Source organism: Heterodontus francisci, chromosome 43, assembly GCF_036365525.1.
Source record: "Heterodontus francisci isolate sHetFra1 chromosome 43, sHetFra1.hap1, whole genome shotgun sequence".
NCBI classification, from domain to species: Eukaryota; Metazoa; Chordata; class Chondrichthyes; order Heterodontiformes; family Heterodontidae; genus Heterodontus; species Heterodontus francisci.
In genome coordinates, this window is record NC_090413.1 from 24,164,127 (window position 1) to 24,189,277 (window position 25,151).

Consider the following 25,151-nt stretch of genomic DNA (forward strand, 5'->3'; position numbering starts at 1 on the left):
TCTGATAGTTGTTGGACGCAACACGCCCTTTTCCTTACCTTACTGTCCTGCATATCCTTGTTGGCTCCGTTCTTCAACAAGACCACAGTGGCATCAACATTGTTCACTGCTGCAGCCCAGTGCACGGCTGATTTACCTAAACATCCGGATAAAATAGTAGAGTCACTTACAATGGTCCAGCTCATTGCAGCAAGCAAGAATGCTAGCAAGGCTCAGACCCTTTGCCTAATGGGAAGATTCAGCTTTGTGAGAGAGCTTGCATTCACGTTAGAAACAGAAAGTGAGAAGCTCTCCTGACCAGTATCCCACCCTCCATAGACTTGAGTTAATTCAAAACTCTACTGCTTGCATGCTAACTCGCACCAAACCCCATTCACCCATCAGTCCTGTGCTTGCTGACCCATATTAGCTGCTGGTCCTGCAACATCTCGACTTTAAAATTCTCATACTTATGTTCAAATTCCTCCATGGTCTCACCCTTCTTTACTACTGTAACTTCCCCCAGCCCTACAACCCTCTGAGATCTCCAAGCTCCTCCAATTCTGACCTCTTGTGCATCCCAGATTTCCTTCCCTCTAATATTGGTGGCTGTGCCTTCAGCTACTGGGTCCTTAGCTCTGAAATTCCCTCCCTAAACCTCTCTGCCTCTATCTCCTCCTTTACATCACACCTTCAAGCCCACCTCTTTAACCAGGCTTTGGGTCATTAGTCCTAATATCCCTTATGTAGCCCAGTGCCAATTTTTGTCTGATAATCACTCCAGTGAAGCACCTTGGAATGTTTTAAGTCCAGTAAAGGCGCTATATAAATACACCTCGCTGTTGTTGTTGATAGACATTTGACCCAATGGCCTGGATTACAGTTAGCGTAGATGACTTTGTATACAACCCGAACAGTTGCAAACATACCAATCTCATCGACGGCGTTGACATCAGCATGACAGGCTATTAGTTCCTCGACCATTCCTTCCACGGCAAGGCGGGCAGCAAGAATCAAGGCGGTGGAGCCATCAACCATTCGTGCATCTAGGTCTGTGGCTCTATTTCTTATTAATATCTATAGGAGAGGGAGAGTTCACCTTTGGTACGTTTGCTAAAGCCAAACTTTTTAAACTCAATAAGCTCAGCAACAATTTGTACAAAATCCACCTCCAGTTTTAGTGACATATTTACATGGCTCTTCACAAAGTGGTTTCATCATATCATTGCAATCACAGAGCTGTGGAGACAAGGGGTGGCTTTCATGTTGAAATTTACTCGAGGGGTTCAGATGCTTCGTGTATAGGATAATAACGGATACCAAAGGAACTAGTTATAGGCTGGAATCTAATTGCGAGTTCAAATAATTACTATATAGAATAATAGATCTTCTTCTTTGGCCTCCTTATCTCGAGAGACAATGGATACGCGCCTGGAGGTGGTCAGTGGTTTGTGAAGCAGTGCCTGGAGTGGCTATAAAGGCCAATTCTAGAGTGGCAGACTCTTCCACAGGTGCTGCAGAGAAATTTGTTTGTCGGGGCTGTTGCACAGTTGGCTCTCCCCTTGCGCCTCTGTCTTTTTTCCTGCCAACTACTAAGTCTCTTGGACTCGCCACATTTTAGCCCCGTCTTTATGGCTGCCCGCCAGCTCTGGCGAACGCTGGCAACTGACTCCCACGACTTGTGATCAATGTCACAGGATCTCATGTCGCGTTTGCAGACGTCTTTAAAGCGGAGACATGGAGCAAATTACAGACTGGGATCTAATCAAAGGTTCGATTAATCTGATGATTCTGAGGCTGTGGAACAGGGTTGAGAGGCTCAATGACCTATTCCTGTCCCCATCGTTGATAAACAGAATATGTGGGACAGTGTTACAGGGAAATCTAATCAAGGGTTTTTGTAGATTCCAACACAGCTTGAGAGATTTCTTTTGCTGCCGATCCATCATTCACTGGCCAACCTGTTTACAGCGTGATTGTACTGTTGTGTTTTGCAAATGTTGTACTGTCAGCAAGTGATCAGTGCAAGCAATAACTGCTGGCATATGGTACATCATCAAACGGCACTGAGATGAGTGTATTGGAAAATGTATGATTCAGTGACATAGTTTGGAGCCACAGGGGACTAATAAACACCTAGTGACCGGTGAGCCACTATCAGATGCATGAGTGAATGAGAAAAGTGTTGCCTTTAGCAGGGGCAATGTTCTAGATTTGAGTAACTACTTCCAAGCATTTAACCAGTGGGATAAAAAGGTTCATGTGGTTGCTGGGCATTACATTATAGAATCTAACAGCACAGCAAGAAGTCATTCAACCAATCATGCCTGTGCCAGCTCTTTGAAAGAGCTATCCAATTAATCCTACACCCCTCTCTTTCCTCATAGTCCTGTGATTTTTCTCCACTAATCCCGGATCAATCAGTAGTTCAGAGCTGTTGCTAATTCGTCTGTGTTTTTAATTACAGCATATAGGTTAGCAGATGAAAACTGAACTTGTCACAAAATGTCAGTCAGGGTCCAACACATTGAATGATATTAAAAGCCTGATGAAGTGAGAGGGCTGTCCTTTTACTGGGGAAGGATATAAACTCTGCAAAGCAAAGACACAATGGGCCGAATGGCCTCCTTCTCGTGTTGTATCATTCTATGATTCTATTTTGTTGAATCAGGACCAACTGCACTGTTATTTCTCAAACTCATGCATCACCCCCAAAACATTTATAAATCTGAAGGAAACCCGTGCCCTCCTGTTGAAATAATTCCAACTCAGAATGGTTATTTCCCAGGAATTCACAATTGTGGACCTCCTTATTTCTGCAGTCTTCCCTCCCTTCTACGGACCAAGAGTGGAGCCACCCAACCACTCTAAAGCCTGGCTGTCTGACCCGAACCTGACTAGACCCGACTACGTGTTGGGTTCGGGTCGGCTCGAAATTCCGAGTCCAGCATTCAGGCTCGGGTCGGGCTGGACAGTGCTGCTTCCGGGAACTCACGGGATCAGGCTTACCCATGATTCCCCACAACTCCAGCTACAGGAATAGCCTGCTGCCGGAACAGATGAAGGAGATTCGTGTTGGGTCAGGTCGGGTCAGGCGCGGAAAAAAAATTAAAGGCCTCGGGCTGGGTTCAGGTTGGCTGCGGTCGGGTCTGGTTTTAATTTTATACTTGAGCCAGGCTTAAACCATTCCATCCGGATCCATCTCCTCTCCCATGCTACTCAGCCTTGGTGTTGCTCTACATTGTGCAGTCAGTCATGGCTCAGTGGATCGTCCCACTCCAGGACTAGAGTACAAAATCCAGGCTGACAATTCAGTGCAGTACTGAGGGAGTGCTGCACTGTTGGAGGCACCGGTCTGTCGGATGAGACGTTAAACCGAGGCCCTGTCTGCCCTATCAGTTGGACGTAAAAGATCCCAAGGCATTATTCTGAAGAAGTAGGTGAGTTCTCCCTGGTGTCATGGGCAATATTCACCTTTAACCAACATCACTACAACAGATTAATCTGTCATTATCACATTGCCGTGTGTAAATTGGCTGCCCCGTTTCTGACATTACAGCACCGATAATGCTTCAGAAAGTAGACCATTGGCTGTAAAGCACTTTGGGATGTCCTGGGGTTGTGAAAGGCACTATATAAATGAAAGCTTTCCTTTCCTTTCAAATACTAGTGGACACATGGCGACCACAGAAACACCAACCATCGCCAGCATCACTGAGCTGCTACCATTCCATTCCATTACCTGGAAGACACCTTGAGCATCAGCAGCGACTGCAGCATGGAGAGGGGTGCGTCCAGTGTTGTCCTGAGCATTGGCATCAGCGCCTGCATCAAGGAGTCGCTTGGCTGCATCTGCCCTTGCGTAGCGAGCAGCCAGGTGGAGAGCGGTCTCTCCGGTCCGGTCCGTCTGCGCGCACAGGTTCGCTCCCTGGTAGATGAGGTCGGAGATGATGTTGGCAGACGAGTCCTCCTGTTCCTCTTCCTCAGTCAAGCCTGTGTCCAGTCCTCCGCCACAGTAAGAGGCCAGCATCAGCGGGGTGAAACCATCTAAATAACCACAAGGATTTGTTCTCAGTTGAAGAGCTTTTCCATTTTAGTGCTTTATTCTTGAAGAGATTTGCAATTTCATATAAATTGGTACTTCTGTGATGTTCACACAGAAATATCCCAAATAATTCTAGATTCCATAGAATTATATACAACAAAAACAGACCATTTGACCCAACTGGTCTATGCCAGTGTTTATATTTCACACAAGCCTCCTTCCACCCTACATCTAACTATCTGCATATCCTTCTATTTCTTTCTCCCTCAAAAACATAAATAGCTTCCCTTAAAAGTATCTATGCTGTTCGCTTCAACTACTTCATGCAAGTCCCACATTCTAATCACTCTTTAGGTAGACAAGTTCATGTTGACATTGAGCCATACAGAATATCGACAGTTCGATCCCTGGTCAAAACAGATTTAGTTGATGTCACCCTGCCTAGGAATCTCAGTACTACAAATTATCCTCAGTGTCCTGGGAAGGGAATAGGAAAAGTAGCCACATTTACTGCTCTTGATCATCACCCAGTGGCTTGAAAACCCTGCCCTCCCCATTCTGTTAACTCTCTGCAGCCTACCCTGATCATGATTGGACGATGCCAAGCTTGCAAAGTCTTAGAGCCCCCGCTGTGAGTTGCACATTGGTCCCTGTATCACATACCATTTCTAGCCAAACAGGCATGCAGAAAACCAAGAGGTTGGCCAATGCTGCCATGTAACCAGAAGTTGGCAGGTGAACCTGGGAATGAAAATGGGAAAATTTGGGTCTGTATGGTTTACTGCCACAGCATACAAAGCATTTCACCATCATACTACTGGAAAACTCCTCTCTAATGGAATATGCCCTTGCTCAGCTATCTGCCATTATGGATCCTACAGGACTAGTACCTGGGCCTCGCACATTCACATCCATGCAGTCAGAATCAAATTCTCCCTGAGGCGGGGTCAAGGCCATGGAGGGTGGCATCCGGATATCTGCCGCAGCAAGGTGGTGTTGAGTCCATTGCCGACAATCGACTGCATCTTCATTATCTGACAGCGTGGTTGGCTCCTCCACCTGAGGAATATGTCAGAGAGAATTCAAAGTGCAAGTTAATGGAGGTGTACAGAAGGTCCATTCTTCGACTCAGGTCAACAGAAGCAGTGAAGCTCCTCTTCAACCCACAGAGGTATCTTTGAATATCACACCAGTGTTAGCACAGAGCAAACACCATCCTCAGGTATTGCCAAAAACATTGAGGCCAGGTGATGCAACACATTGATGTGCAAATGGCTGGACACAAACCAACAGAATATTTGTTTGTGCTTTATATTCGCCCCCACTCCAATGACAATATAGGACCAGCGAATAGAGGAACAGGACAGGGCCATTCAGTCCCTTGAGTCTGTCCTGCTACTCATTCAGATTATGGCTAATCTGTACTTCACTTTCATATACCCACCGTTGATCCATAACCTTTACTTAACAAAAATCTATCCACCTCAATCGTGAAAACTTCAGTTGACGCAGCATTTACAGCCTTTTGTGGGGAAAGGGAGTACCAGATACCATGTGTGTGAAAAAGTGCTCTCCTGATTTCACTCTTGAATAGCCTAGCTCTCTTTTTGAGATTTGGCCCTTCCTCCCATTGACACTGTAACTTCTTAATCTTGGCTCTGACAAGTACCTTCGTTCCCCTCAGGGAAGTGCAGTAAACTAGAGACAATGTCAATCCATTCTCTAATGTCTCCTGACAATGTTGCTAGAGGCCTGTGAGACAGCACAGGCAATGGAGCCCTGAGCTTAGAGAAGAGAGACAGAGGAAAATTATGAAAGAAAAATGGGTTAAAAATGAATAATGCATCAAGGTTCAACAATGCCACGTGTGAATGTAGCAACCCTGGCAAACACTGCTGAAATATTTTGTAGATTAGTTCACAAGTACAAATATGAGGAGCGTGGGTGAGAGATTTCCGAGTTATATCCTGTTAAAGTACCAGTTACTCTCAGGCCTGGTAAAGTGAATCTCCACTTACAATGCACTGCCACCAGTCCGCTTGGGGTTTGACTGATAACTAGAAGTTGGACTGATTCCAGTTGGAGGGAACTAGAGGTACAGCAGATATAGGACTCTGTAAATTTCCCTCGAATTTGGCCAACACAGTATCTCAACAGCAATGATAGGAGCAGGAGTAGGCCATTCAGCCCATCGAGCCTACTCTGCCACTCAATTAGATCATGGCTAATCATATATCTCAATGCCACTTTCCCGCGGTACCTCCATATCCTTTGATGTCATTCGTCTCCAGATATCTATCAATTTCTGTCTTGAACATGCTCAATGATTGAGCTTCCACAGCCCTCTGGGTTAGAGAATTCCAAAGATGCACCACTCTGAGTGAAGAAATTTCTCCTCATCTCAGTCCTAAATGTGCTACCCCTTATTCTGAGACTATGTCCCCTGGTTCTAGACTCAACTAGGGGAAACATCCTATCTACATCCACCCTGTCATGCCCTGTAGTAAGTTTGTAAGTTTCAATGAGATCACCTCTCATTCTTCAAAACTCTAGAGAATACAGGCCCATTTCCTCAATCTCTCCTCATAAGACAATCCTGCCAACCCAGGGATTAGTCTGGTGAACCTCTGTTGCACTCCCTCTGTGGCAAGTACAACCTTCCTTAGATAAGGAGACAAAAACTGGACACAATACTCCAGGTGTGGTCTCATCAAGGCTCTATACAATTGCAGCAAGACATCTTCACTCCTGTACTCAAATTCCCTTGCGATGAAGGATAACATACCATTTGCCTTCCTTATTGATTGCTGCACCTGCATACTAGCTTTTAGTGACTCATGAACAGGGACATCCAGGTCTCTTTGGATACCAACACTTCCCAACCTCTGACCATTTAAGAAATAGTCTGTCTTTCTGTTTTTTTTCTACCAAAGTAGATAACTTCATACTTATTCACATTATATTCCATCTGCCATGTTCTTGCCCATTCACTTAGCCTGTCCAAGTCCACTTGAAGCCTCCTTGCATCTTCGTCACAACCTACGTTCCCACCTAGTTTTGTGTTATCAGCAAATTTGGAAATATTACAATTGGTCCCCACATCCAAATCAATTTTCTATATTGTGACCAGCTGTGGCCCTAGTAGCTCCCCCCTACTAGTACCAGCCTGCCATCCTCAGAATGACCTGTTTATTCCAACTCTTTGACATCCGTCGGTTAACCAATTCTCAATCCATACTAGTAAATTACTCCCAATCCCATGTGCTCTAATTTTGTTTACTAGTACCAGTCTTAACAGAGTGGCATTGACTACATCATTGAGACATTTCCCACAGCAGTCATCCAGATGTCCTTTCTGAATGAGATTCCCAAATTCAGTGCTGTTTAGTGTTGCATGGAATTGAATTGAGACAATCACATTTCATGTAGAATTATGACTAGCAGAGAGAGACACAGTCGGGCAGACAGATAGACAAAGAAAACTTTGGTCCCATCAGTCGAGGCTGGAAAAGAACTTAGGTCAGGAAATTAGAGATGCATGCGATAAAGGAACATCTGTAATTATGGGTGGCTTTAATCTGCATATAGATTGGGCAAATCAAATTACTCACAATACAGTAGAGGAGGAATTCTTGGAGTGTATACGGGACGGTTTTCTGGACCAATACGTTGAGGAATCAAGTAGAGAACAGGCCATCCTAGACTGGGTATTGTGTAATGAGAGGGGAATAATTGACAATCTAGTTGTGCGAGACCCCTTGGGGATGAGCGACCATATGATAGAATTCTTCATCAAGATGGAGAGTGACGTAGTTGATTCTGAGACTGGGGTCCTGAATCTTAATAAAGGAAACTACGAAGGTATGAGGCGTGAGTTGGCTATGATGGATTGGGAAACGTTACTTATACGAATGATGGTGGAAAGGCGATGGCAAACATTCAAAGAGTGCATGGATGAACTGCAACAATTATTTATTCCTGTCTGGCACAGAAATAAAATGGGAAAGGTAGCCAAACTATGGCTTACAAGGGAAATTAGAGATAACATTAGATCCAAGGAAGAGGCATATAAATTCACCAGAAAAAAACAACAGAACTGAGGAATGGGAGCAGTTTAGAATTTAGCAAAGGAGGACCAAGGGACTGATTAAGAAGGGGAAAATAGAGTACGAGAGCAAGCTTGCGGGGAACATAAAAACTGACTGTAAAAGTTTCGATAGGTATGTGAAGAGAAAAAGATTAGTGAAGACAAATGTAGGTCCCTTACAGTCAGAAACAGGGGAATTTATCATGGGGAACAAAAAAATGGCTGACCAACTAAATGCATACTTTGATTCTGTCTTCACAAAGGAGGACACAAATATCATACCAGAAATGTTGGGGAACACAGGGCTTAGTGAGAGAGAGGAACTGAAGGAAATCAGTATTAGTAGAGAAATGGTGCTGGAGAAATTGATGGGATTGAAGGCCAATAAATCCCCAGGGCCTGATGGTATGCATCCCAGAGTACTTAAGGAAGTGGCCCTAGAAATAGCGGATGCATTGGTGGTCATCTTCCAAGATTCTATAGACTCTGGAACAGTTCCTACAGATTGGAGGGTAGCTAATGTAACCACACTATTTAAAAAGGGAGGTAGAGAGAAAGCAGGGAATTATAGACCAGTCAGCCTGATGTCGGTAGTGGGGAAAATTCTAGAGTCCATTGTCAAAGATTTTATAGCAGAGCACTTGGAGAACAGTGGTAGAATCGGGCAGAGTCAGCATGGATTTACAAAAGGGAAATCATGCTTGACAAATCTACTAGAATTCTTCAAGGATGTAACTAGTAGAGTTGATGAGGGGGAGCCAGTGGATGTGGTTTATTTGGACTTTCAGAAGGCTTTCGACAAAGTCCCACATAAGAGATTAGCGTGTAAAATTAAAGCGCATGGGATTGGAAGTAATCTATTGCGATGGATAGAAAATTGGTTGGCAGACAGGAAACAAAGAGTAGGGATAAATTGGTCTTTTTCTGAATGGCAGGCAGTGACTATTGGGGTACCTCAGGGATCGGTGCTAAGACCCCAGATATTCACAATATATATTAATGATTTAGATGAGGGAACTAAATGTAATATCTCCAAATTTGCAGATGTCACAAAACTGGGTGGGAGGGTGAGTTGCGAGGAGGATGCAGAGAGGCTTCAGGTTGATTTGGACAAGTTGAGTGAGTGGGCAAATGCATGGCAGATGCAGTATAATGTGGATAAATGTGAGGTTATCCACTTTGGTAGCAAAAACAGGAAGGCAGATTATCTGAACGGTTATAAACTGAGAGAGGGGAATATGCAACGAGACCTGGGTGTTCTCGTACACAAGTCGCTGAAGGTAAGCATGCGGGTCCAATAGGCAAAAAAGGCAAATGTTATGTTGGCCTTCATAGCGAGAGGATTCGAGTACAGGAGCAGGGATGTCTTGCTACAATTATACAGGGCCTTGATGAGGCCACACCTGGAATATTGTGTGCAGTTTTGGTCTCCTTATCTCGAGGAAGGATGTTCTTGATATAGAGGGAGTGCAGCGAAAGTTTACCAGACTGATTCCTGGGATAGCAGGTCTGACGTATGAGGAGAGATTGAGTCGGTTGGGCTTATATTCGCTGGAGTTCAGAAGAGTGAGGAGGGATCTCATAAAAACCTATAAAATTATAAAAAGACTTGACAGGGTAGATGTAGGAAGGATGTTCCCGATGGTGGGGGGAGTCCAGAATCAGGGGTCATAGTCTAAGGATACTGGGTAAACCATTCAGGACTGAGATGAGGAGAAATTTCTTCACCCAGAGAGTGGTGAACCTGTGGAATTCGCTACCACAGAAAGCAGTTGAGGCCAAAACATTGTATGTTTTCAAGAAGGAGTTAGATATAGCTCTTGGGGTGAAAGGGATCAAAGGATATGGGGGTGAAAGCAGGAACAGGGAACTGAGTTGGATGATCAGCCATGATCATAATGAATGGCAGAGCAGGCTCGAAGGGCCAAATGGCCTACTCCTGCTCCTATTTTCTATGTATATGTCTAGGTCCTAGAGCTGAAAAGAGCATGTTCAAACTCAGTGAACATATCATAACACTCACTATCCCGTTGAAAACACCTTATATAATCTGTGCAGTTCTGCAGGGGTGGAGAAAGCTGCTGTGATGGACAACTCAAAGTGCAAGGAAACTGAGACACTCCTCACCTTGAGTCGTTTTGCCTCAGGGCACTCTGTGTCCAACCACTGTTCGGTCTGAAGGTCCCGCTCGCTGATCAAACCCTCCTCCACCATGGATTTGGAGATGTGCCTGGTGAGAAACATTAGGACATCAGTTGTGAAACTGCTGTGAAAGTAGGTCCTCTGCCATCAAGTCTTGTGGGCCCAGAAACAGACTCTTTGAAACAAATCACAGCAACAGTGTTGATGAAATCACACTATGAGGCTGCATTGGGTTCTCAGTGGAAGACATTGCCCATAACCAAACATACAAATGCATGCACTTCCCAGTAGAGTACACGAGATAATAGCCGGGAAAGGGGAACCCTGGATGTTTTTGCTCCTCTTCAGTCCAGGGGCACTCAGGCACATTGTAATGCTCCAGTGGAGAACTCAAAATATTTTCACAAACCAGAGATAGGCCTTCTCGTCCAAATCTTATGGTAACTATGGTATACAATGGAAGGGCTGATCCCTCTGACCCTTTCATCGTCCAAATCATGTGCTTGGTGAGAGCCAGCATGAATCCATACTAACTTGCGGAGAATATACAAGCAATAAAAACAAGAAATGCTGGAAATACTCAGCAGGTCTGGCAGCATCTGTGGAGAGAGAAGCAGAGATAACATTTCAGGTCAGTGACCCTTCTTCAGAACTGGCAAATATTAGAAATGTAAAAGGTTATAAAGTGGGGCTGGGGCAAGAGACAACAAAGGAGAAGGTGTAGATAAGACAAGGTCACAGAATAGCTGACCAGAAGGTCTTGGAGCAAAGATATGTTAATGGTGTGTTGAAAGACAAAGCATTAGTACAGACCTGACCTGAAACGTTAACTCTGCTTCTCTGTCCACAGATGCTGCCAGACCTGCTGAGTGTTTCCAGCATTTCTCGTTTTTATTTCAGATTTCCAGCATCCGCAGTATTTTGCTTTTAATATACAAGCAATGCTTAACTTGTTTTATCCTGAAGTTTTCTTTTGTATTGGGTGGGAGGGAGGGGTGGGAGATACAAGAAGAGGCCAAGCCAGAAGAAAGAATGAATGAACCGTATTTATACAGTGGCTTTCACATTCTCAGCATTCCCAAGACCACATTACAGCCAAAGAATTACTTTTGAAATGTAACCATTTTTGTTATATAGGCAACCATGCCAGTCAATGCACAAAATAAAGTCCCACAACAAAAAAAAGTGAGATAAATGACTATTTAATCTGTTTGGGTGGCGTTATAGAGTCGTACAGCATAGAAACAGGCCCTTCGGTCCACCATGTCCATGCCGACCATAATGCCTATCTATACTAATCCCACCTGCCTGCATTAATTCCAGATTCCTCTATGCCTTGCTCATTCAAGTACCTGTCCAGATGCCTCATAAATGTTGCTACTGTTCCTGATTCCACCACCTTCTCTGGCAGCTCATTCCAGATACCCACTATTCTTTGTGTGAAAAATTTACCCCTTTGAAGCTCTTGCCTCTCACCTTAAATCTATGCCCTCTAGTCACCCTACCATGGGAAACAGACTCTGGCTATCTACCCTATCTTTGCCTCTCATAATTTTATATACCTCTATCATGTCCCCTCTCAGCCTCCTTCGCTCCAGGGAAAACAGACCCAGCCTATCCAATCTCTCTTTATAACTCAAGCCCTCCAAACCAGGTAACATCCTTGTGAATCTTTTCTGCACCCTCTCTAGCTTAACCACATCTTTCCTGTAGTGCGGCGACCAGAACTGCACACAGTACTCCAAGTGCAGCCTAACCAACGTTATGTACAACTGTAACATGACGTCTCAACTCTTGTACTCAATGCCTCGGCCGATGAAGGCAAGCATGCCATATGCCTTCTTCACCACCCTGTCTACCTGTGTTGCCACTTTCAGGGAACTATATACTTGCACCCCAAGGTCTCTCTGCTCAACAAATACTGGACTCACTACTCTACAATATAGTGCCATGGGATCTTTTACATCCAACTGAACAGGCCTTAGTTTAACATCTCATCCAAAAGTTAGGACCTGTGACAATGGAGCACTCCCTCAGTACTGCATTGAAAGCTCAACGTGGACAATGTGGCCAAGTCCTGGAGTGGGGCCCGCACCCCAAAACCTCCTGACTCAAGAGTTTTATCACAGAGCCAAACTGGTACTCGACGATAACAAGATTAGATTAGATTAGATTAGAGATACAGCACTGAAACAGGCCCTTCGGCCCACCGAGTCTGTGCCGAACATCAACCACCCATTTATACTAATCCTACGCTAATCCCATATTCCTACCAAACATCCCCACCTGTCCCTATATTTCCCTACCACCTACCTATACTAGTGACAATTTATAATGGCCAATTTACCTATCAACCTGCAAGTCTTTTGGCTTGTGGGAGGAAACCGGAGCACCCGGAGAAAACCCACGCAGACACAGGGAGAACTTGCAAACTCCACACAGGCAGTATCCGGAATTGAACCCGGGTCCCTGGAGCTGTGAGGCTGCGGTGCTAACCACTGCGCCACTGTGCCGCCCATGATGATACCCATCCCTTAAACCGTTACCCTTGTGACCAATCAGAGCAAAGCAAGATGCAACAGGTTGCCAATGGGCTTGGCCAGAGTCTTGCCATGACCAAATAAACATTCCAGCCAACTTGTTTCTGGGCTTACGGTGAGCCCTGTGCTTTGGCATTTTTGCATACAAGACGCATAACACTGTGTGGAACTCACGCCAATGCATTTAAAACAGTGCGTGAAGATTCACTGCTGCAATTCTCTGTAGACACTAAAGGGACATTATCTTATAATTACATTATCTTATAAATTCGTATGCTCATATCGTCTTTGGAATTCTCTTCCTCAAAAGGCGGTGGAAGCAGAGTCTTTGAATATTTTTAAGGCAGAGGTAGATAGATTCTTGATAAGCAAGGGGGTGGAAGGTTATCGGGGGTAGGTGGAAATGTGGAGTAATCAGTTCAGCCATGAACTTGTTGAATGGCGGAGCAGGCTAGAAGGGCCAAGTGGCCTACTCCTGCTCCTAATTTGTATGTTCACATCTTCATGTAACACTATGTTTAAAGGTTTACATGAAGACTTTAAAATCAAAATTCAAACAGGCCATGTTAATTGTCTTCCCTGGTATCCTATTCCACAAACTTATTAAGATGTAAGTGAAAAGAGTTCCGTCTGATTTCCCTCCTCACTCATCACCCAGTCATCATTGTGAACAATTCGCTAAGATCAACTTTATCAGCCCACATTATAATCTCAAAACTAACTTCAACTCAAGATCTGCCCTCTTTCAAACAGCTTAACTTTACCTCATAACTTAAATGCTCCTGAGACCTGGAATCATCCTGGTTTCTCAAAAAGGGAGGTGGAACCCTTTGAGAGTATTCACACAAGTTTTTCACCTGGGGCTATATGTGCACAAATCATTGAAGGGGCAGAGCAGATTGAGAAAGCAGTTAATAAAGGATACAGGATCCTGGGCTTTATAAATAGGGACATAGAGTACAAAAGGCGCAATGGTCAGCACCGCAGCCTCACAGCTCCAGGGACCTGGGTTCAATTCTGGGTACTGCCTGTGCGGAGTTTGCAAGTTCTCCCTCTGACCACGTGGGTTTTCGTCGGGTGCTCCGGTTTCCTCCCACAGCCAAAGACTTGCAGATGATAGGTAAATTGGTCATTGTACATTGCCCCTAGTGTAGGTAATTGGTAGGGAATATGGGATTACTGTAGGGTTAGTATAAATGGGTGGTTGTTGGTCGGCACAGACTTGGTGGGCCGAAGGGCCTGTTTCAGTGCTGTATCTCTAAATAAATAAAAAAAAGCAAGGAAGCTATGATGAACTTTTATAAAACACTAGCTCGGCCTCAACTGGAGTATTGTGTCCAATTCTGCGCATCACACTTTAGGAAGGATGTGAAGGCATTAGAGAAGGTGCAGTAATGGTTCCAGGGATGAGAGACTTCAGTTACGTGGTCAGACTGTAGCAGCTGGGGTTGTTCTCCTTAGAGAAGACAAGGTTAAGCGGAGACTTGATAGATGTGTTCAAAATTATGAGGGATCTGGACAGAGTAAATCAACAGCAACATGAGGAAAATATTTTTGCACAGCGAGTGGTTAGGAAGTGGAATGCACTGCCTGAGATTGCGGTGGAGGCAGATTCAATCGAGGCTTTCAAAAAAGAACTGGATAATTATCTGCAGAAAGAATTTGCAGAGCTATGGGGAAAAGACTATATGAGTTGCTCTTTCAGAGGGCTGGCACGGACACGACGGGCCGAATGGCTTCCTTCTGTGTTGTAACAATTGTACGATTCTATGAACACAGACCCTGACTAAATCTTTCTATGAACCTGAAAATTGCAAACTCTCCACCTTAGCTTCTAAAATTTAAGGTTGGGGCCACTTCACTACCTTGACTTTCGAAATCCAACCTTAAGGGTCGCCTCACCACAACATTTTGATGTACCTCCTCTTTTCTCCTCTCTGTAACCTACACAATGGTCCTTCACCTAACTGTCTCAGTAAATAAAATGAGAATGCCAGGGCCGATCACAGTAAAAATCCTCAATGGCAATTTTGATAAGCTCCACTAATTACGGCCTACGATCCTTACTTCATCCCCAGTGCATCCTGCCCCACGGGCTCACGCCTGTTCTTGTTGCTGCTGTCCTTCTTAAGCGTGAAGCCCTCTGGGAACCACAGCAAGCTCTGCTCCCGCTTGCGCCTTGCCACCAGCACCCCCAGGATCAGAATGACCGTGAGAATCACCGCGGCGACGATCATTAGCGGCAGGAGGTTCATGGGGGGCGGCGGTGGTGACAGGTGCTCACCTGGGGGGAGGGGGAAAAGCACAAAAGAAGTGTTAGAGTGGACAGGGGCAAAGAAGAATATTCATCATGACGCCAAGCTATGAGAGGGGAAAGCCAGTATTAAGACGGGCGCTTAGCTCAGTGTTTCAGATAATGCCAAGAAGCACCACAATAAAGATGCTAGTGGGTCATGTGGCCATTTGAATTCCTCGATGAAATTATAACCATTTGCCCACTGTCTACCCTCTATCTTGTCACATTTAATCTCTCAAAGATGTTAAAATGATGATTTTTAAAAGAAGATCTGTAATTATCACTGATGGGAAGTGGCGATGCCCTCACAGTAGAAGATATGGAAACAGGATTCACAGACGGGCTATAATAAGGGAATTAGATTGCAGTTTGGAGGCAAAATGATAAGGGTTATTGAGACCACAGTACCATAAACAATGGTCTATATTTAGTAACAAACTCAATAAGCCTTGAGCAAGGACGTGAAAAATTTGTTCCTTTTCCATAGGGTACATGTTAGGTGAAATAGGCTACCAGAAAATGTAGTTAATTCAATTGACAGTTAAAAAGGATCGTTAGCTGTCCAGAAAGGGGACTGAGGTTTGGGGAGGTATTTAGCAGATCTGTTCAATTCACACATGGATTAGGAAGTAAGCGTAGAATTCTTGGGTAGGTGGGAAGAGCCCATGATTGAGGCAATAGGAGTAAACTTGATGGGCTGAATGGTCTTTTGTTTTTTCAAGTTGAAATAGGTTCTCCTGCAGCATTCAGATAAACCAGACATGCAGGGAGCTGTGATCTATAAATCCCGTTTATGTACAGTGTTCTACTTCTGAACCCAGTGAAAGTGCAGTCATTGACTTGACTTATTATTCATTGCACTTCTCCCAAGTGCCAGCTTTGTCTATTGTCTCAGTAGTAGCCATTTACCTAGAAGAAAGTTTTATGGAGCCAAAACCCATGCCTTGATTTCCAACTGAAAATAATTGGGAATAGTTTCATTTGTACTCATATTTTCAAGTTATTAGAGAGCGAGATACTTACTGTCAACATCCTTGATGGGGTAGGGGAAGTGCAGGTTACCAACTGCAGACAAAGCACCGATGTAAGCAGCTGCACTCTCTGCTGTTGGGAAGCATTCACCTGCTCCTTGGAGACAGAGGCGATTATCAATCTCCAGATTCACCTTTGACCTGCCGAGACAGAGCACAACCTCAGACTGTACCACAGGTAATGGGGCAGATCAAGGAATAACGTACAGAAGAAGTTAAACAAGGAATGAGGCACAGTCTCTCTGTATCCTCTGAAATTCTCCCTGGCTGCCTGGTACTTTCATGCCCTCCAGCTGGAATTTGCTTGTCACCTGGCTGCTCCCCATCTCTCTCTCTCTCCTTGTCCACTCTCCACCCCTCTCTTGCCCTGTCTGATCCCCACCTCTCTCTCCTCCTGTCTGCTGCCCCCCTCTCTCGCCCAGTCTGCTTTCTGCCTCTCTGACACCCCCTCTCTATCTCTGTCTATCCCATCCCTTACTGCTCCCACCTCTCCCTGGTCTTTCTGTGCCCTTGCAGGTTTCTCCATGTCTGTGTCTCTACCAACCTCAGTATGAAGGCTTTGTTTTTTTTAAAAAATTCTTTCATGTCATGTAGGAGTCGCTGACAAGGCCAGCATTTGTTGCCCATCCCCAACTGCCCTTTACAATTGAACAGCTTGCTAGGCCATTTCAGAGGGCAGTTAAGAGTCAACCACACTGCTGCGAGTCTGGAGTCACATGTCGGCCAGATCAGGTAAGAACAGCAGCTTTCCTTCTCTGAAGGACATTAGTGAACCAGATGTGTTTTTACAACAATCAATGATAGTTTCATGGAAATATTACTGAGACTAGCTTTCAATTCCAGATTTTATTAATTAATTCAACTTATTAATTGATAGAATTTAAATTCCACCAGCTATGGTGGCATTTGAACCCATGCCCCCAGGGCACTGGCCTGGGCCTCTGCTTTACTAGCTCATCGTCTCCCTGAACAGGGTTGGGGACGGGTGGGGTGGAGGGGGAATCCAAGCTCCAGCCATTTTAACCAAAACTAAGTGGGATGCTGAAACTTCTTACCCGATGATTTCCTGCTCAAGCTCCCGTGGCACTCTGCCCAGTGCCACCGAGCGCTTCTTGCGGGAGCTGCTGCCATAGTACGGGTAGATCATGTACTGGCCGTTGCTGTCAAGCTTGAAGCGCAGGGTGGCACGCAGGATGGAGCCCAGTTTCTGCAGGAAGTTGGTGCTGCTTTTCAGCAGCTCGTCTGGTGGGAGCAGGACGATGACAATGAGAGTCCCTTCAGCCAGGCGCTCAGGTACATCAGGGGCACAGTCCAGGCCGTCCCAGCCACACTCCTCATTGTTGCAGCCTTGGTCGCAGCGTTTGTCAGCATAGTGATCAGCACAGTACTTCTCGTATAGGGGGCTGCCGTGAAAATAAAACACATACTGAGGTTACTGAGAAAATCCAGGCAGCACTTGTTCCACTGGTCTGAGGAGCAGATCTCCTGTGGCACTGCTCATAGCTCTTGTCCTTTATAAAACAGTCTATGTAATAGTGTGTGTGCATGTCATGTGAGTGTCTGTGTGTATGTTCAGGGGAAAGGGAGCAAAAAAAAAAAGAGAAACTAGGGAGAAAACAGTTTCAGAATTGGGTGAAGGCGCAAATAAAAAGTGTAGCATCAGCAGGGGAGAAGACTTCAAGAACCGTGATAGGACATTGCCACATTATGTAAATACTGTGTGCTCAAGAATGCTATAAGGCAAAGGTTAAGCACAAGAATAGTCAAGGAGCCTTAGGTTTAGGCCCAGACTATGGAGTAGTGTCACATTCTGGTCAATTTGAGAGAGTAAGAGGGTTATAAGTTGTTAATCTTTGGAATTCTCTTTCTCAGACAGCAGTGGAGGCTGGATCATTGAATATATTCGAGGCTGAGTTAGACAGATCTTTGATCTACAAGGGAGTCAAGGGTTATGGGGGGCAGGCGGGAAAGTGGATTTAAGGCCACAATCAGATCAGCCATGATCTTATTGAATGGCAGAGTGGGCTCAAGGGGCCGAATGGCCTACTCCTGTTCCTATTTCTTATGATCTTAATAAGGATATGAAGTCAGAGAGAGAGAAAATATAGAAGTTAAGTAACTCTGGGGTTTCAAATCCTGTAGCTGGCTGGACCTTAAACTGCATTAATCACTATTCTGATCAGCTGACCAATCCCCGAGTGGCTGGACTTACTTGCAGGTCCTCTCTTGGTTCTGACAGTCAAAGTTGTCGTACAGACATTCGCGACTGTTGCAAAACTCATCGCAGATGTTGTTGTTGAAGTAGCGCCAACAGTCCTGAAAGCCGCACTCCTTCCAGGGGTCATCGACTGACAGCGAGCAGTCCCCACCGTCCCACTGGCAGACATATGTGTTGCACTCCTGGTCGCAGTAGCCATCGCCTGCCCTCCTTTGGCACGCCTGGAAGGAGCAGGCCGGCTCCTTGATGGGAGGGGTGTATCGCCTCAACACCTCGCAGTGACTCCCACCAAACTCCTTCGGGCACAGGCACTGGTAGAAGGGGACCTGCCGGCTGGGCTTGCAGATGCCACCGTTGCGGCACGGCCGGCTGCTGCAGCTGGTGCTGTTGTTGTTGGTGGAGGCAGGAAGATGGCAGGCCAGACCAGCAAGCCCTAGGGGACAGGTACAGCGGGCTCCCACAGGAGATTCGATGCACAACTCACTGTTCTGGCAGGCCAGCTCTCGACAGGTCAAAATACTGCGCTCGCAATTTGGCCCAGTGTAGCCCTGCAAGAAAGAACAAATGGTTATTAATCCTCTCACAAGTGAGTTCACTTTACAGTCATCCAATCACCAAGCAACATGCCATACAGCATAATAGTTGTGTTACTGGTCTAGCTGCCTGTATCCTGACCTACACCAAGACCCGTCACCCCTTGGCTCACTGACCTACATTGGCTCCTGGACAGACCCCACCCCAATTTAAAAATTCTCATTCTTCTTTTCAAATTCCTCCATGGCCTAGTCCCTCCCTATCTGTTACCTTCTCCAGCCCGACAACCCTCCGAGAACTCTGCCCTCCTCCATATCTTGATTTTAATCGTTCCACCACTGCGGCTGTGACTTCAGCTGCCTAGGCTCTAAGCTCTGCAATGCCCTCCCCTAAACCTTCCTCTCCTCCCTTAACCAAGTTTTTTGGTCACCTGTCCTAAAATCTCCTTATATGACTTAGTATCAAATTTTGTTTGATAACCCTCTTGTGAAGCACCTTTGGGATGTTTTACTACATTAAAGTTGTTGTTGTAGTAATCCAGAGGCTTCTGATAATTCAGAAAAAGTGTGTTCCAATCCCATCCTGGTGGCTTCAGAATTTGAATTCAGTTGAAACAAAAATTCAGAAATAAAAAGCAGGCATCAGTAAAAGGGAGCATATGGCTGTTGGATTGTCTTTAAAAACCCAACTGGTCCATTAATGTCCTTTAGGGAAGGAAATATGCCATCTTTACCCGGTCTGGGCCTATTTGTGACTCCAGTCTCACACCAATGTGGCTGACTCTTAACTTCACTCTGATGTGGCCTAGCAAGCCACTCAGTTGTATCAAATACAGGCAACTACAGATGGGCAATAAATGCCAACCTTGCCAGTGGCACTCACATGCCGAGAATGACAGAAGGAAAAAAAAAAAAGTACAGGTTCTGTTTCTCATCACTGTTTTCTCCAAGTCGTGCTGGGTTATTAGGTTCACAGAGACTGGCGGCCCTTTGCTACCTTGTTCAAGTGGCTACTCTTCCTGGGTGAATCCAGATAATTAGTGATGTTAACCACTGGGCACGAGAGACGTTTCCAACTGATACTCATCTGGTCCTCATCCAGCAACCAGAGCTGTAAGCAGCAACCAGGAGCAGGAACCCTATCTGATCACCCCCCCGCCCTCCCCCACTCACGGGCACTGAGGCCAATTGTAATCTTACCCCACCTCAGCACAGCTGAGCAGAAAGTTTCCAGACAGACCCATGGGGTAAAGGCCATTGGAAAAAAACTTTCTCCAATAAAAAAATAAGCAAAAGAAAAAAAAAAATCAGGAATGGGGTGGGGAAAGAGGAGGGGAAGTGGCACATCTCACTGGAGAGGGACGGTTTCCAACACAATATCAATATTTTTTATTGGCACTCACCGGTTGACACTTGCAGGTATAGCCGAGCGGTGTGTTAACAGTGATTTTGCAGTGTCCGCCATTCTGACAGGGCTGAGACTCGCACATGTTGATGACACTTTGGCACTGGCGGCCTACGGTAGAAGAGGAAAATAAAACACAGGATGAACTGAGCTGTCGTGGGAGGAGGTGTGGGGGTGGTCAAAGGGCACTTGCAGAGGAAGAAGGGTCATCATCATTCATCACAGGCAGAGGGAGCAGTCACGGAAACCTTGCATCATAATTACTTGCTTAAAAAGTGTCACACAAGTGTGACACAACATACTCACATTTTAAGGCAAAGTCATCTCATTGCAGAGTTATGCAAACAAAGGTTCGCAAATGTTTTCATTTCTTTACTTCTACACCAGATACAAAATTATTAAAAGCAGCAAGGTAGGTTAACAAAGCCATAGAAAGTGCAAACAAAGTACATTGCTAAAGGAATATAATTGAAATGCGGAGAATTTAAGTTAAACTTTGTATATGACCTTTGTTAGACCATGCTTGACGCACTATGCACATTTCAGGTCTCCGTATTACAAAACGGATATAGAGGTACTGGAGAAAATGCAGAAAAGGTTTACAAGACTGTTACCAGAACTGACAGGGTATAATCATCAGGAAAGGCTGAACAGGTTGGGTTCTTTACTCTAGAGAAACTCAGAGAGGTAACCTGATTGAGGACGTTAAAATCATGAAGGGGTTCGATAGGGTAGATATACAGATGTTTCTACCTATGGGGTAGTCCAAAACTAGGAATCACAAATAAAAGATAGTCATTAATGTATCTAATAAGGAATTCGGGAGAAACGTCTTCACCCAAAGAGTGGTGAAAATGTGGAGCTTGGTACAACATGGAGTCATTGAGGGAAACAGCATAAATGCATTTAAGGGGAAGCTAGATAAACACAGGAGGGAGAAGAGAATAGAAGGATATGTCGGCAGGGTAAGATGAAGTAATTAGAGTGGGAGAAAACTCATGTGGAGCATAAACAATGGCATAGTTGGGCTGAATGGCCTATTTTGCTAGTGTAAATTCTGTGTACAGTGCTTTGGTTTTGAGAGACTGACCTTCTGGTGAACTGCCACATCCACATCCCCCCCCCCCCCTTTTTTACATTCCCAATGGATACCAATCTTCATTAGAAACTGAGCAGAAGCAGAGCCAAGTCACCTGGCAGAGTTCATAAGTGCCACAGCATTACAGGTAATCTGATGCTTTTAATCTTCAGAGAGCAACTGATTGGACATCAGCAAGTGTGTAATGTAAAAGTGCTTTAAAGAGAGAAAGAGAGAGAGATTGGATTAAGAAGTGTATGTTGTGTATCAATGAGAGACTGGATTATTCCAAACAACTCTGTGGTGTGAGCAAGAAACAGGAAAAAAGAGAGATGAGGACTGGTTGGATTGGAATGCACTTATGGGTGTATTCAACAGACTAGATCAAAATGAGACAGAAAATGGTGAGCAATGTCACAGATATTTGGGAAATTGAGCCAGAGAGACTGTGCAGGGGAGAAATTATCTTAAATCAGTGCCATGCTAGATACAGTTATCTCACTGACCTGTGAAGCCAGGCTTGCACACGCACTGGTAATCATTAGGCAGCTGAATACAGTCAATGGTCGTCTGTGGGTTACAAGGGTTTGACAGGCATTCATTAATGTCACCTTCACATCGATCGCCAGTGAACCCTGGTGGGCAGTGACAGGTGTAGCCTCCGATTCTGTCCACGCAGGTACCGTTATTCATACACTTGGGCACATTCGTGCCGGGAGAGAGGCCGCAGTCATCTTCATTAATTTCACAAAGGACACCTGAGAAAGATAATTCTAAGTGGTCAAAGACAGTTGAAGCATTGTAGCAAAGACTTCACATACAAGCTGTAGGAGAATTGAGGATGAGTAGAATGAGAACGGTTCAGAGGTGAGTTGACTAGAAGACTAAGGTTGAAATTCACACCAGCTATCCTGCTGTATAATCTTTACATGAAACCCTACAAATCTCATATGTAAAGAACTCCCTGGGATTGGCAATTATTTATCCAAATATGGTGCCTCTTCTTGATGGGAGCTAAAGTTCCCAACTGATTTTTGCTTTGTATCCCTCAAGTGTAGCATTTTAAAATCAAGCTTATATTATCTAAATTTTGCTGATATTTAACATTATTATTTCCCTGCTGCAGTGTTACAGCACTTCTTCACCACAGGAAGGTGGGCTCAATCATAGCATCATAAAAACTTACAGCACGAAAAGAGGCCATTTGGCCCATCATGACCATGCTTGCCGACATGTAGCCATCCCACTTTCCAGCTCTTGGTCCGTAGCCTTGTAGATTATGGCATTTCAAGTGTCTTTCCTAGTACTTTTTATATATTATGATGGTTTCTGCCTTTACTACACTTTCAGGCAGTGAGTTCCAGATCCCCACCACCCTCTGGGTGAAAAAGATTTACCCTCGAAACCTCTTACCCTAAATTTATGCCCCCTGGTTATGGACTCCTCAACCAAGGGAAACAGGGTAGGTCTAGCTTGTACAAGTGTAAGGTAACAAGGTTCTCATCTCTCCAGAATATTCTCCCAGTAATACAACGTGGTCAGTTTCAATATGGGCGCCTTGTTTCTGGTGGCAATTTAACTCCAGTGGTTAGATTTGGATATATTGCTGCTCAGAAAATCTCATCTCAAAGAGTCTGACATCAGAATGGTGGAAAATGGAACCAAGGTCAATTCAGATTCCAGAGGCCAAAGGAACAACATTAAATTATACATTTAATCCTCAGTTAACCCGGAAATAGTGGACAATTTACACAACCCAAATCCTTTCTACTCTGCTCTTGCTCTTTGTTATTGTGTAACACTGCTTTTGGTAGAGCTCAATAATAACCTCCTACCTTTCTGTCAGTAACAGTCCCCTGCCTCCTATTTACAAACCCGTTTACGCATGGATTCAAACACACTTACCCAGAGTTCCTGGTGGACAGGAGCAGATGTAACGGCCAATCAGGTCAAGGCAAGTGCCTCCGTTCTGGCATGGATTTGATTCGCACTCATTCACCTCCAGCTTGCAGTTTTTCCCCTTGTAGCCCGGCATGCACTGAGGGAAAGAGGTCAAAGTTTAATTCATCTTTTGACGCGATAAATGCAACTCTTTACAGTTTGATGGACAGAGATGTTTCTGATGGTTTGCCACTTGATGGTAGGACGACAGTCCCAGGCACAATGCCAGAGTGGGATTGCGTGCGTTGGCACCTGCAGCTCCCGACTGCCAAATGGGGTGCCTTAAGGTTCTTGATTGAGAGGAAGACAGAAATGCTGGGGGCAGTGATTACCCTGGTGAGCAGATAAGGAGCAGCTCAGGCAGACACCTATCTACCAAACTTTAATAATGGTTAGGAAAGTAAAGAAAGACAAAGGAAGAGAGAGGAAAGAATTTGGATTTTACATAGCACCTTTCACGATCGAGGACATCCCAAAGTGCTTCACAACCAATGAAATACCTTTCTGAAGTCTAGTCACTATTGTAATGCAGGAAATGCAGCAGCCAATCTGTGCACAGCAAGCTCCCACCAACAGCAATGAGAGAATGACTAGATAATCTATTTTATTGATGTTGATTGAGGGATAAATATTGGCCAGGACACCAGGAAAACTCCCCTGGCTCCTCGTCGAAATAGGAAAATGTAAAAGATCCCATGGCACTAATGTCTCAACCATGGAAGGGAGAAATGCAGAGTACAAGAAAACAGAAATACCTTAAAACAGGCAGAAAGAACAAAAATCAAATCAATATACAACACGTGATAATTGATAGTTAATGCTGGTCCGAATTGGAATTTTCATTTTTTAGCATTTATTTCCATCATAAGTGAATACAGTGGAGATTCCCCCATCTGGCTGACACAGGGTGGCATGAACTCTGGAGGGCAAAATGTGCAGGCTGCCAATTCGGTGATAGATTATTCCAGTTAACAGATTGGAGATGACCAGGGAAGTATAAACTAGGCAATAGTAGGACAAGTCTGGATGTAAAGCACTTTCTCTTTTCCCAGATAGCAGTGAGTTTCTGGCATGCTTTGCCAGCTGTTGTAGTGGGTGCTGAATCTCTGCCTACACGAGGGAGCTGGACCGGTTTCTCACTGGGACAGAGATTACATCATACAGAAGGTGAGTGTCTTTATAGATAATACTTGGTTTGTGTGATCTCCTGGACTAGTTTCGATTGCCTGAGGGGGGGTCGGAGAGGAATTTTCCAGAGTTTTTTTTTTATCCCTCATTGGTCCCGGGTTTTTCCTTCTCCCAGGAGATTACATAGCTGTGCTGGGGAATTGGGGGGAGGGGATGTGGGGGCAGCAACGGAGGAAGGGAGCCTCTAGTCATGATGCTGCAGCCATCATGGTGTGGGGCAGGCTAGATTGACCAGTTGGTCCTTTCATGCCTCTCATTCTGTATGTTTGTAACAGCATTCTGCCCAACGTGATAGGTGCCAAGAGCTGGGAATGGAATAATTTCTGTCTCAAGTGCCCAATCAAGCAGTCCTTAGTCAGGTCGAGGACTGTTTGATTCAGAATGAAGCTCTCTCTATTCTACTTCTCTCTTGGAAAAGATTGCTGTCCGCCTTGTTTAAAGATTAGTCAAAAGATTGCAAAGTAAATCGCACAGATGGAAATAAGGAATAAATGGCAAGTTCTGAAATGTACACAAAAATGCTGGGAATACAACAGGTCCATTAACATCTAACAAGCGAAAGGCAAGAAACTTTCCACACAGATTTGCAGTGTATTTCCGACATTTCGTTTCTTCTTGAAACTGTAAGGACTTTGTGGTAATAATAGAGAGCGGCACAGCGGTTAGCA

At 44.9% G+C, this 25,151-nt stretch overlaps 1 protein-coding gene across 2 annotated transcripts in view; it reads right to left on the reverse strand.

The window, feature by feature from the left end:
• Nucleotides 1-25,151, reverse strand: part of notch3 (notch receptor 3) — a 360,298-nt gene that overhangs the window by 7,274 nt on the left and 327,873 nt on the right. For both annotated transcript variants that reach the window (XM_068021188.1, XM_068021187.1), the window contains 12 exons: nt 23,260-23,392; nt 21,861-22,112; nt 20,275-20,387; nt 18,333-18,886; nt 17,176-17,523; nt 16,113-16,261; nt 14,861-15,077; nt 10,239-10,341; nt 4,915-5,083; nt 3,722-4,026; nt 909-1,056; nt 39-136 (listed from right to left, as the gene is read on the reverse strand). In XM_068021188.1, coding sequence (XP_067877289.1) covers nt 39-136; nt 909-1,056; nt 3,722-4,026; nt 4,915-5,083; nt 10,239-10,341; nt 14,861-15,077; nt 16,113-16,261; nt 17,176-17,523; nt 18,333-18,886; nt 20,275-20,387; nt 21,861-22,112; nt 23,260-23,392 — 2,589 coding nt within the window. The remainder of the gene's footprint in view (nt 1-38; nt 137-908; nt 1,057-3,721; nt 4,027-4,914; nt 5,084-10,238; nt 10,342-14,860; nt 15,078-16,112; nt 16,262-17,175; nt 17,524-18,332; nt 18,887-20,274; nt 20,388-21,860; nt 22,113-23,259; nt 23,393-25,151) is intronic.